Source organism: Musca vetustissima, unplaced genomic scaffold (genome assembly GCF_032173495.1).
Source record: "Musca vetustissima isolate MV318-11 ecotype Yass unplaced genomic scaffold, APGP_CSIRO_Mvet_v1 utg113892, whole genome shotgun sequence".
In the NCBI taxonomy this organism is placed as follows: domain Eukaryota; kingdom Metazoa; phylum Arthropoda; class Insecta; order Diptera; family Muscidae; genus Musca; species Musca vetustissima.
In genome coordinates, this window is record NW_026887076.1 from 22,400 (window position 1) to 36,848 (window position 14,449).

Genomic DNA, 14,449 nt, shown 5'->3' on the forward strand with positions numbered 1-14,449 from the left:
CTAAATCTGAACCGATTTTTCACAATTTCAATAGGGTTCGTCCCTGGGCCAAATAAGAGACTTGTGCCAAATTTCATCCAAATCGGATCATAAATGCGACCTGTACTTTTTTACAATTTAACATGGACAGACAGACAGATAAATCGACTTAAAAAGTGATTCTATGCATATTCTCAAAAGGAACTATGTCTACCTAGTTTCCTTTGCCTGTTACAAACATATGCACAAAGACATAATACCCTGTACCACAGTGTGGTGAAGGGTATAAAAATATATGGGACCTATATGTAAATCTGAACCGATTATCACAAAACATAGGGCACATCATTCCAGACCCAATTCTGAACTTGCATAGCGTGGAAATAATACGAAATAAAGGGGATTTGGTGCTACTCTTACAAAAAATCGGACGAAAATATATGTGAGCTATATCTAAATCTGTACCGATTTTCACAAAACTAAGCTCAAATCATTTAAGACTTAATTAAGTACGCTATGCCAAATTTCGTGCAAATCGAATGAACCTATTTTTACGAAACTTGCCACACATCATTCTATTCAAGTTTCAATTAATTCGGAGCATACAGACAGACGGACGGACATGCATAAATCGACTCAGAAAGTGATTCTCTGCATATTCTTGAATGGCACCATGTGTCTATCTCGTTTCATTTTGCCTGTTGTAAACATATGCTCAAAGACATTATATCCTGTACCACATGGGTCTATTTTTATAAGTTATGCTACCAAATAATCCAGCCAGTTCTGTTGAAAAATGTTCTCAAAATCCCAAAAATACATACAAATACAATATTGGGGATAATTTTATGTAGAGGCTATAGGAGTAGTATCAAGCTAAGCGCAAAATTTCAGTGCTTTATAAAATATATCGTGATTTCATATTTCATAGTTTGGTCGTTGCGATGACGCTTATTAAAGTACATCATATTGATTTTTCTAAATAAAACATTCAATTTTATTTCCCACGAAACCGGCAACTGAATTGATTGAATAACACGCATACACTCGCGATAATTGCAACAATTTTCAAAGTAATTATTATGGAATGTATACATGCACACATACACGCACTGGCATATCTAACATCACACTATGGAACACAACTAACTGTGTTTTAATGTACTTAACTAATGGACTATTGTTGGTACTCTCAAAACCACTAGCCGCATACACACTACACATCTTTCCACACAATTCCACGGTGGACGAATGAATGGATGGATGGGTCGATGTATGTATTTTGAGACTAAATCCCATAAATATATGGCTATGGTGTGCGTATGCATATTTTGAATACCAAACATACTCGATGTAGTTCATTCATACCTATAATGAATTCCTGAAATTCAATCTATGCTTCGACTACTAGTGCTCGTTTTCATTATAAACTCTTATTCCCTCTCTCTCTTTATGTGTGATTTGGAAACATTTGAGTTTAATAAACATTGGTTATAGATTTCATTACAACTTTGCATGAAATTATTGTACGGGAGGGGTGGAGTGGAGCTGCGAGTCTGATTCAAGTCAACAAAATTTCCAGCCACTAAATAGTATTGGTGTTCATTTTGCGGTTGCATTAAATGATGCTGGTGAAAGAGTGTAAACGAAAATTGAATTGCAACATTACCAGAGAGTTGTAGAAACGTCTATTTCAGCGGAAATAAAATGTCATGCTGGTATCAAATTACATTTAATTGCCATACAAATTGTAGTATGCCTGTATTTCTAAGAGGGAAATAGATTTAAATTTGTAAAGGGCAAGCAGTGTTGATTTTTAGAAGGACTAATTTTAAACATTCTAAGTACGATTTTTTTAAAAATAGTGATTCAACATCAATCATAGTTCGGCCTAAATCTTTCTTAAGCCATTGACGAGCTACAGATCTTTTATAGACATTCTAAAAGTCAGGAGGTTTTTAATAGACAGATTAAAAGCCAGGGATTCTTTCATAGACAAATTGAAGCATTAACATTTGATCATAAACGAATTGAAGGCCGGGTGCTTTTTATAGAGTAACTGAAGACCAGGGTGTCTTTAAAAGACCTAAAGAAGTTCCGGATGTCTTTCTTAGACGAGCTGAAGGCCAGTGAGTCTTTCATAGACTAGCAGAAGACCAGGGAGTCCTTCATAGACGAGCTGAACGCTAAGGAATGCTTCATTTAAGGGGACTCCCCATTCTCGGTATCAAAAATTTTTTGATTTATTTCGAATCTACACTAATTCAAGAATGTCCCTACAAAATTTCAAGTGAAAATCTCAAGAACTCTTGAAGATATAGCATCAAGTGACGGCCAAAGGGCTTCTCAAACTTTAAACGCGTTTTTCTCTTTTGTGAATGGCGGGCACGATAACTCAAAAGCTAATAACCCAATCGATTTCAAATTTTTACACGTTTCTCTGTGAATGTATAGCTATCGTAGGAACTAGGATAAAGCCGATCGGTGAAGATCTTCCTTATTTTTTAACTTTCTCTTTAATTACAAAAAACAACAACAAAATAATTACAATTTGTTTTTGTAAATAATGTTTCCTCTCTTTTAAATTTTCAAATATATATGTACAAAGTTACAAACCCTAACAAGCATTGGTATTGATTTACCAACCCATTGAAAATCTTGAAAAATTAAAATCCCTTTAAAGCTGAAAAAACTGCAGAAACTCTTACATAAACGAACTTAAGGCCATGGGGTTTTTATAGAATAGAATAGAATGTATAATAGACGAACTGAATGCCATAGATGAAAAGAACCCCATGCAGTCTTTCATAGACACGATGGAGGTCAGGAAATCTCTCAGAAATGAGTTGAAGTCCAGAAAATCTTTCTCAAATTTGTATACCAAATCTGGTTTACGTTGAAGACCAGCCTCCACAGAACATTACCTCCCAAATTGTATTATTTGAAATGTAAATATTATATGAGTATCTCCCTATGAAAAAAAATCTCTCCCTCTAACAAAGTCTCAATATTGACCCAAATTTCAGGATAAACCCTACATATCGGAATGTTGAAAATTTTGATATTGTTGAAGATTTCAGACACGTTTTTATACCCTTCACCACGCTGTGGTACTGGGTATTATGTCTTTGTGCATATGTTTGTAACAGGCAAAAGGAAACGAGATAGACACATAGTTCCTTTTGAGAATATGCTTAGAATCACTTTCTGAGTCGATTTACCCATGTCCGTCTGTCCGTCCGTCCGTCTGTCCGATCGCATTTAATACCCGATTTGAATGAAATTTTGCATAGGTCACTTATTTGGCCCAAGGACGAACCCTATTGAAATTGGGAAAAATCGGTTCAGGTTTAGATATAGCTCCCATATATATTTTCGATTTTCACGAAATTTGGCACAGCGTAATGAATTAGGCTTGGAATGATGTGTGTTAAGTTTCCTGAAAATCAGTGCAGATTTAGATATAGCTCCCATATATATCTTCGTCCAATTTAATGTAAATGGTGCACCAAAGTCCCTATATAGTCCCTATTGAAATTGGGAAAAATCGTTTCCTGAAAATCGGTTCAGATTTAGATATAGCTCCCATATATATTTTCGTCCGATTTAAGGTAAATGGTGGACCAAAGTCCCTATATATCTTTCGATTTGCACGAAATTTGGCACAGCGTAATGAATTAGGTCTAGAATGATGTGTGTTAAGTTTCGTTAAAATCGGTTCAGATTTGGATATAGCTCCCATATATATTTTCGTCCGATTTAAATTAATAGTGCACCCAAGTCCCTATATATCCTTCGATTTGCACGAAATTTTGCACAGCATCATGAATTAGGTCTAGAATGATGTGTGTCAATTTTCCTGAAAATCGGTTCAGATTTGGATATAGCTTCCATATGTATTTTCGTTTTAGGTAAATGGTGAACCAAAGTCCGTATATATCTTTCGATTTGCACGAACTTTGGCATAACGTACTGAGTTGAGCCTAGAGTGATATCAAGGTTTAGATAAAGTTCCCATATATATTTTCGTCCGATTTAATGGAAATTTAATCCAGAATGATGTGTGCCAAATTTCGTGAAAACGGCTGAGATTTACATATAGCTCCCTTTTATTATCCCTCTCCTTTATTATTTTTTGAGTAATTGACGCATCAAGAAACCAATAGGCTGATAGGGACAAGTACAAACATAGGCCAACGGATGACCTATTTATATTTGTTTGAAGTCGATTTACATGCTTTTGTCCCATTGTAACAAACGAATAAACATGTCACTCGTTTGTTGGATAGATCTAGGTAGATTCACATTTAGATAAATATCACATATTTTTTTTCTCCAATTTCATGTTAGTAGTCCTGTTTACTATACCCATAGTGGTGAAGGGTATCATATAGTAGACCCCGTCCGGCTTTACTACTTTCCTTACTGGTTTGAAGAATAATTTTTGGGGCTAAGAGAAGCATAGTTTTCTTAAATAATAATTTTTGGGTGCTAAGACCAGCCAGGATTTTATAAAGAATAATTTTTGGGGCTAAGACAAGCCTGCATTTTTTAAAGAAAATTTTGGGGCTAAAACTAGCGTTGATTTTTTTTTAAAGAGTAATTTTTGGGGCTTTTTAAGGATATTTTGCAGGGACTTAGAGAAGGAGGTAAGAGAAGCATAGATTTTTGATTTTTTTTTTTAAATAAAGCTATTGTCGAAGTTTACGAAATGTGCAATCTACTGCCTTTCCTTCAATTTTGTTTTTCAAAATCAATATTGTTTAAAGTTAATATAGTATAATTTATTTCTTATATAGAATATTCTATAATTGAATTATGAAATAGTTAACATTCAGTCCTTTGTCCTTTTTCTACGAAAAAAAATAGACACATTGCTCTCTGTGCTTTCCAGTCCTCCTCCGCTACACTTTCCCCTTGCGCACAATACCGATTTTGACCTAAAAATATAAAAGTATATCATAAAAAACGATTGTCGTCATGGCGACAATAGCCAATTTGTTTCGCTCGAATTTTATTACATTTTCGTCCCTTACAAAACCAAAAAGAACACCAACAATCAAAAAGTGTTGCTAGTTCATTATTTTAAAATGGAACATGTCCATTAAAATCGATTAATAACATGACCCATAGCTAGCGTAATATTAAATTTGGCCTCAATAAAATCCAACTTTAATTCAGGCATAATTGTGCTTTTAAATGTAAAACCCCAAAAGGCAACAACAATGGCTATGTAAACATATAAAATATAACCTTGTAAATAATTTAATGTTTGTCATAAAAATTATGAAATTTTATTTTTGTGTTTATCACAATGTTCAATATTTTTTCTTTATTATTTACACCATTGCCACCCCAAGAAGTTAATGGAGGCCTATACAAATTGTTGTTGTTCTTAGTCATCAGGGTATGTTGTTCACCTAAGGAAAACATCTCTTCCCCTTACCTTTTGAAACATATATACATACGTAAACAAGTCACCATGTCCTGCTTTTGTCCTTGTGATTGTTTGTTTGTATTCCATAACTAATTTTTAATAGACTTTCTTCAAGTGACCAAGAACATTATGACTGGTCATAACAAAAATTCTATTCTTTGCTTTCTTTATGGTTAATTTTATTCCAAACTCATACCTTAAATTTTCTCGTGTGTTGGAAATGAAATGAAAAGGAAGGCAAACTGTTTATGACCCCAAGGAAAATAAACAAACGGAGGCAAAGCAAAAAAAAAAAAAAGGATGAAAGACAACAAAATAATAAATAAAGGTTTTATTAATGTGAGAAAACCAATAAATATAATTCCATGGGGAATTTTTGGTTGTCGGCGAAGATTGAAATATTTATGGACGTGTGTTAAATGAAAATAATAATTAATATTGAATATTTTCTGAGAATATCAATTCATTTCGAAGTTAGGACTACAAAAGTCAGATGGAAAATTTTTATATTTTTTTTTATATTACAAATGGAATACGTTGGTCCAGTTATTGGGATAGCTCGCTTATGAGGGTAACGCTCGATTTTTAGTATTTTGAAGGTTTTAGCCACACATTCCAACAGAATTGAAAGTTATTCGGCAATCGTTAAACATACACACAGCCCTATTTCGATATTTTGAAGGTTTTAGCCTAATTGTACTAACGATGAGACCGCAATTTGGCATTTCGATTTTTTGGAGGTCAAGAAACTTTTATGTAAACTATTTCATCGTATGTCCAATTTTTTTGCCCACATATATAAAAGAACTTAAGACCAGTTTCAGAATTTTGAAATTTCTAGCCGCATATTACCACCAATATGACTGTGAAGTTTTGTTCGGATCGGTTTAGTTTTAGATATAGCTCCCATACAATTTTGTCCGATTTTAAGTAAATTGTGCAGGAAACTGACAATATTTGTCCGATTGAGACAAAATTCTACACAGCGTACTGAGCGAGATAGATAGACGTATGCGATTTTTTTTTTAATCGGGTCAGATTCAGATATATCTCCCATATATTTTCTTGCAATGGCGTTCAAATGTAGATATGACACCTGCCCGACTCAGAATGGTATGTTTATGGTTATTTATTGGTTCAAATGTCAATGTAGATCACTAATTTTATTTCACCCGATTTCATTCTAATCGTTCTCTAAAGATGCTATGTCCGTTCTATCTACAGGATATTGTACATATTGGCATCTCTTGTATGCATACAAAGTGGTGAAGGGTATCATACAATCGGCCGCGTCCAACTTTCAAAATTTCCTTGCTTGTTATACCCTTCACCACACTGTGGTACAGTGTATTATATCTATGTGCATATGTTTGTCACAGGCAAAAATATTCGAGATAGACCCATGGTTCCTTTTGAGAATATGCATAGAATCTCTTTCTGAGTCGATTTATGCATCTCCGTCCGCCTGTCCGTCCGTCTGTCCATGTTAAATTGTAAACAAAGTACAGGTCGCATTTATGATCCGAATTGGATGAAATTTGGCACAGCTCATTTGTTTGGCCCAAGGACGAACCCTATTGAAATTGGAAAAAAATCGGTTCAGATTTACATATAGCTCCCATAAATATATTTTCGTCCGATTTAAGGTAAATGGGGCACCAAAGTCCCTATATATCTTTCGATTTGCACGAAATTTGGCACAGCGTAATGAATAAGGTCGCGAATGATGTGTGCAAACTTTCTAGAAAATCGGTTTAGATATAGCTCCCATATAAAGCTTCGCGCGATTTTAGGAAAATAGTCCACTAAAGTCCCTGGAAATCTCTTTAATTGCACGAATTTTGGCATAACGGACTCAATTAAGTCTAGAATGATGTGTGAAAAATTATGAGAAAATTGGTTCAGATTTAGATATAGCTCTCATATATAGAATCGCCCCATTTTAGGTAAATAATCTACCAAAGTCCCTGGAAATCCTTTGACTTGCACGAAATTTGAAAAGAGGTTTAGACCGATGCCTGCCACGTTCCGGTAAAGTCAGTTCAGATTTAGATATATCTCCCATATATATCTTCGTCCGATTTAAGGTAAATTGTGTACCAAAGTCCCTATATATCTTTCGATTTGCACGAAATTTGGCACAGCGTACTAAATTAGAATGATATGTACAAAGTTTCGAGAAAATCGGTTCGGATTTAGATATAGCTCCCACATATAGCTTCGCCCGATTTTAGGTAAATAGTCCACTAAATTCTCTGGAAACCTTTTAATTTGCACGAAATTTGGCACGGAGTAATGAATAAGATGGAGAATGATGTCGGTTCAGATTTAGATATAGCTCTCATATATATTGTCATCCGATTTAAGGTAAATGGTGCACCAAAGACCCTATATATCTTTTGTTTTGCTCGAAATTGTGCATGGGGTACAAAATTAAGTCTAGAATGATGTGTGTTAAGTTTCATGGAAATCGGTTCAGATTTAGATATAGCTCCCATATATATTTTCATCCGATTTTAGGTAATTGGTGCACCAAAGTGTCAGAAAATTATTCGATTTGTACGAAATTTGTCATAGCGTACTGAATTAGGGCTAGAATGACGTGTGATAAGTTTCATAAAAATCGGTTCAGATTTAGATATAGCTCCCATATATATTTTCGTTCGATTTTATGTAATTGGTGCACCAAAGTGCTTATATATCTTTCGATTTGCACGAATTTCCTTATCTAGGCCGATTGACACAACGTACTGATGTAATATAAATTAGTCTCTGGCAAGTTTCCCTGAAATCGGTTCTGATATAGATATATAACAAAAAGACGTCGTCTGTTAGGATACATACCCAAAGTGGTGAAGGGTATCATATAGTCGGCCCAGTCCGACTTTACTACTATCCTTACTGTTTTTTAGTCGGATTTTCCACCGAATTACCATTGCGGATTCTTGGTCAAAAAACTTCTTCCCAGAAAATTTTTTATAAAAGTCCTTGTAATTTAAAGCCCATACAATGGACCCACATAACTTTCGGCACATTAAACTTCTTAGTTTTAAAGTGTCACTAATGACATACTTAATAAGCAGAGATCATAAGCAACCTCCTAGCAGCCAATTTCAAATCTCATAGTTTCTACATTAAAAGATAGAACCTCTTTCAGAAATTTAATACAGGGTTTTAAATGATTGAAGAATACTTTTTCAGGGACTAACAGAAGTTTGTATTGTTTTAAATATGTGTACTATGTCTGGCTGAAGTTTGGATCTTTAATACAGTATTTTACCTAGGTATAACAGAAGCCTGGATCATTACAGGATACAAAATTTCTTTGATGTGGCAACAGTTTCCAGAATCTTTTTTAATGAGTGTGAATTATAATATAGGAAAATGCTTTATAAGTATTCCCTCCTCCATAGACTATACATTACACCCCCAAAAAAACTGAAATGTATTTCATTCAAACTGCCTATCATTACATCAACCAATTTACACCTTCCAAAATGTTAGACGTCAATGTCATTCCACAACTTCGGCAATATTTTTGTGGCCAATTAAAATACAATTAAGGGCTCTAGGAATACAAAATTCACGCACCTGCTAATTTGAGACATTGTATTAATACGTTTATTCTTTGTTGTTTACCACTACTACAACTACAGCCACACTACCGCCACCACCTGATATAATATGACAAATGAAATGACATTATCCTACAAACCATCGAGTCATAGTGTTTTCATAATTAATGATTTTTCTATTTTTCTGTGGCTTATTGTCAAAAGTCATAACGTGATTGTTGTGAGCCGAAAATGTCGACACCTCCTGGTGCCTACTCCCCCTTCGTCTAGAGTTTCCACAAAACAGACGCGACAACGCCAAGGAACACCAAGTAGCAAAGTAATAACTGGCAATATACACAAACAATTTGGTAGTGAAGTGGGTGAGAAGAACGGGGGAGGGAAGTAGAAACGCACGCAGTTAACAACAATCATAAATACAATTAAATAAAAATTAATGGTTTAATATTAAAAAATAATTATGACAAATATAAAATAAATACCAGCACGCTCGCTTTTGTACACACAACGTGTGCCTCAATATTGTGTGGAAAATTGATTAAGACTGATGGTGTTGTGGCAGTGGTATTGGTGGCAGTGATGTAGATTGCTTGTCGAGAAATTTGATGTTGGAATAATAATAATAATTTTGCACTGTTATCCTTGCCCAAAAATAACAAAAACAACAACTGTAATAATAACAATTGTAAACATGAATAAGAAAATAACGTAGCTTGGCAAGAGCTACTACCATTCTACCAAACAAATATTTCTTGAATTTCAAAATGGAATGGTATTATGAAAAATAATAAAGGGAAAATGTGCCACACCACACAGCATGTGTGTAGCATGTTTTAAAGTTCTTTACGTTTTTAGATACTACGGTCCTTAATTTACATATTTGGTAATTTTGGTAATCATTGGCCAATAAAAAAACAAAATAGCATGGCAAGAACATGTATATGGGAGGTATATCAAAATTTAAACCGATTTTCACGAAACCTAACACACATCATTCTATACTTAATTCAATACGCAGTGCCATATTTCGTGCAAATCGAAATATGTATATAGGGACCTAGGTGTGCAACTTACACTAAATTGAACAAAAAATATATATGGGAACTATATCTAAATCTGAAGCGATTTTTTCTAATAGTGTTCGTCTGTGGGCCAAGTAAATGAGCTATACAAAATTTCATCCAATTCGGATCATAAAACAAACTGTTCTTTGTTTACAATTTAATATCAACAGATGGTCAGACGGGGGGACATGAATGAATCGACTCAGAAAATGATTCTATGCAATTTTCAAAAGGAAAGTTGAAAACGCGCTCGAAACCCTCAAGGCGCCATAAATTTGATCATTTTTAGTGTGGAGAATAGGAAATAAAAGCACTAAAGGAATTCGGTTACCAATAAGAACCCGATGTAAAAAAAATTCAGCTGGTTCTGTTGAAAAGTGCGCTCAAAAACCCTAAAATATTGGATATTTTTGGGCCTGCGATCAGAAGACAATTCTATGCAAATCCAGCGAAAGTTTCTCGTGAAGAAAACATTTCGAGGCAAATGGATTGTTCCCGCCGATGGTAAGAAACGTAAAATGATTAATTTATTCTGAATTAAATTAAGAGTTCAAGATATTCGAAAAATCTACAAGAAAATACGAATTTTGTACACCATGACAATGCGAGCGAACACATCGGGTTAAGCCAGAGGCGGAATAAATGGGTTACCCGCCGTACAGCCATGACACCCAATTATTTCTATACTCTTCACCACACTGTGATACAGGGTATTATATCTTTGTGCATATGTTTGTAACAGGCAAAATGAAACGAAATCGACACAGGGTTCCTTTTACATAGAATCATTTTTTAAACGATTTATACATGACCGTCCGTCCATCCGTCTATATGTCCATGTTAAATTGTAAATAAAGTACAGGTCACATTTTTGATTGGAATTGGATGAAATTTGGCACAGCTCATTTATTTGGCCCATGGACAAACCCAATTGAAATTCAAGAAAATCGGATCAGATTTAGATATAGCTTCCATATACATGTCTTTGTCCGATTTAAGGTAAATGGTGCACCAAAGCCCCTATATATCCTTCGATTTGCACGAAATTTGGCACAGCGTACTGAATTAAGTATAGAGCGATGTGTGTTAAATCTCGTGAAAATCGGAGCAGATTTAGATATAGCTCCCATATATATTTTCGTCTGATTTTATGTAAATGGTGAAATAAGAGTAAACTAATATGTGACAAGTTTCGATGAAACCGGTTTAGGTGTCGTTATTTCACTTTAAATTTATTTTCATACTTTTGACCCATTGACCCATTTATTTACATAATTTTGACCCCAAAATTTGGTATAGATTGCAGAATGACATGTTTAATTTCATGTTAATGGTCCTTCAAAAACGCGACGTCTGTTAGGATTCCATCTGTTAAATATACCCAAAGTGGCGAAGGGTATCCTATAGTCGGTCCCGTCTGACTTAACAACTTTCGTTATTGATTATTCATGCCCCACCCCAAGCTGATGTTTTTGATTTCCTTTAAAAATTTTTTGAAGTTGAAAAAGTGATCACTGCATTATGTCTTTAGCACACGTAGGTGTAACGCGGTATTTAAAATGAAAAGTATTTAAAATGTGTATACCCTCAAAGTTTATGACTGATTTTAACGTTAAAGTATTTTCAATATCGAATAACTTTTACTTTTTTAAGCAACTCACAATGGGTTAAACAAAAAAAAAAAAAAAAAAAGAAAAAAAATCATGCAGAGCCTCACAAGAAAACTAAAAGTAAAATTTATAGCATAAAGTTCAAAATGTATGAAACTTAAAAAAAAACAACAACGCAAAGAATATGAAACTGGCAAATAGGAACAAAAACCAAAAAAACAACAACAACATTTTGAAATAACAAAAGAAAGCCAACAACAATAGCTACGAAAATTACAAACACTTACCCGACATGGCAGATATGCGTGTGTACCAATTTGTGCCGTGACATTTGTCGTGGCATAACCATCCAAATATGGTTCCACAAATGCTGATGTAGATGCTGCTGACACAAATGTTTCTAATGACGGCGCCTCCGCCTGTACCAAGGATGCCAGCGCTGATGATGCGGCGGATGGTGTAAATGATGCCGCTACCGAGGCTGGAGACAATAATGATGACACCGACGACGAAGAATAAGATGACGTTAACGAGGACGTTGAGGGTGACGAGGACGACGACGATGATGATGATAACGATGAAGACAACGAGGACGACAAAGAAGAAGAAGAAGATGCTAATTTACTATTACTATTAATGCTTATACTACCACCATTACCACCACCTCCATTGCTACTGCTGATAATAAAATTGCTGCCTCCACTGTTGCTGCTGCTACTACTACTTTCACTGGTGCTGCCAAAGCCATTTCCGCTCCCACCACCGCCACTATTACTTGTATATTCTTGCGGCGCTGAGGCTATAACAAATTTTCTGATGACATCGGCTTGACTTGTGGCTGTATAGGTTATGAAATATTTGTCACAAAACAAAATGACAACATGGCCCAGACGTATTTCAAAAGACAAGAAAAATTCATGTCAATGATGGTTGTCATGTTCCAAAAATACGGCAATTGGTGAAGAATCGTCCATCCAAACAGTAATCGAAGAATACCGAAAAGAGAAAGAAAAGAAAATATGAAATATTTTTATTAACAAAAAAGTTGTTTCATTAAAAATTATTTTTCTTAAATTAGTTTTTAATGAAAATTATTGGGTAAAATACTGAACGAAGGAATTTCTTGCAGATCCCACATAAAAGTATTCATGTACAAATTAGAGTACAATATGTTGGTGTAACAAAACTTTAAATATTGATTTTTTACTACACTAAAGTTAAAGTCCCATCGATCCAACCTTTGTGTACCTCCTGCATGAAATGTACAAATGTCGAGAATTTTTAACTTAGACTATATGATATGAATAGGTCGAAATTATATATGGAAGCTATGCTATATCTAAATCTGAACCGATTTCAAGGAAACCTGCCCGAGATTAATTTATATTAATTTCAGTACGTTTTGCCAATTGGCCTAGCTATGGGTCTTTTGTAGACCATTTACTTAAAATCGGACGAAAGCATATATAGGAGCTATATGTAAATTTGAACCAATTTCAATAAAACTTGACACACGAAAGGTTATAGTTACTTCAGTATATTGTACAAAATTGTGTGCGGGTCGGCCAATATCTGGTTCTTTAGTGCACAATTTACATTAAATCGGACGAAAATATATATTGGAGCTATATTGAAATATGAACCGATTTTCATATTTTTTTGAAATATGAATCGATTTAGCACACATTATTCTGGTCCTAATTCAGCACCCTATGCCAAATTTCGTGCAAATCGAAAGATATATAGGGACTTTGGACGAAAATATATATGGGAGCTATATCTAAATCTGAACCGATTTCCACGTAACTTAGCACACATCTTTCTGGACCTAATTCAGTACTCTATGCCAAATTTCGTGCAAAGAGAATGATATATAGGGACTTTGGGGTAACATTTACCTTAAATCGGACGAAACTATATATGGGAGCTATATCTAAATCTGAACCGATTTTCTCAAAACTTGGCACACATCAGTCTGCCCTTAATTCAGTACTGTATGCCAAATATCATGCAAATCGAATTATATGTAGGGACTTTGGTGCACCATTTACCTTAAATCGGAAGAAACTATATATGGGAGCTATATTTAAATCTGAACCGATTTTCTCGAAACTTGGCACACACCATTCTGGACCTAATTCAGTACTCTGTGCCAAATTTCTTGCAAATTGAAAGATATAGAGGGACTATGGTGCACCATTTACCTAAAATCAGCCGCAAATATATATGGGAGCTATATCTAAATCTGAACCGATTTTTCCCAATTTCAATAGGGTTCGGAGTATAAACGCGACCTGTACTTTGTTTACAATTTAACATCGACAGACGGACGGACGGACGGACGGACATGCATAAATCGACTCAGAAAGTGATTCTATGCATATTCTCAAAAGGAACATTGTGTCTATCTCGTTTTCTTTTGCCTGTTACAAACATATGCACAAAGACATAATACCCTGTACCACAACAGTGGTGAAGTGTATAAAAAAATTGTGAAAAAAAAATTGTGCGACTTGTTGAAATTTTGCACAGATTGACTGCTATCAACATCACAATTATTTAAGGATTTAATTAGTGTAGAACCCACATAAAAATAAAATTCCTCTCTCTCTTGCCTTCGGCCATAAATCTGCATAAAATATCTTCCTCCCCTGTATCAATGAATAATTTTAAATGTTGTATCCCCTCACAATTGTAAAGTCTGGAAAGTTTCACATAATCGTATATGTCTAATAAAAAGTTTCGTTTTTTTCAGAACCAAAATTATGCCAATAAAATAATAAC

General features: G+C 34.6%; 1 protein-coding gene across 1 annotated transcript in view; it reads right to left on the reverse strand.

Moving 5' to 3' along the window:
* The window catches only part of LOC133334579 (uncharacterized), a gene marked incomplete at its 3' end in the record, with an annotated part of 63,429 nt that overhangs the window by 20,493 nt on the left and 28,487 nt on the right, over positions 1 to 14,449 (reverse strand). Inside the window, exon 2 of the mRNA XM_061542892.1 lies at positions 11,953 to 12,503. Coding sequence (XP_061398876.1) covers positions 11,953 to 12,503 — 551 coding nt within the window. The remainder of the gene's footprint in view (positions 1 to 11,952; positions 12,504 to 14,449) is intronic.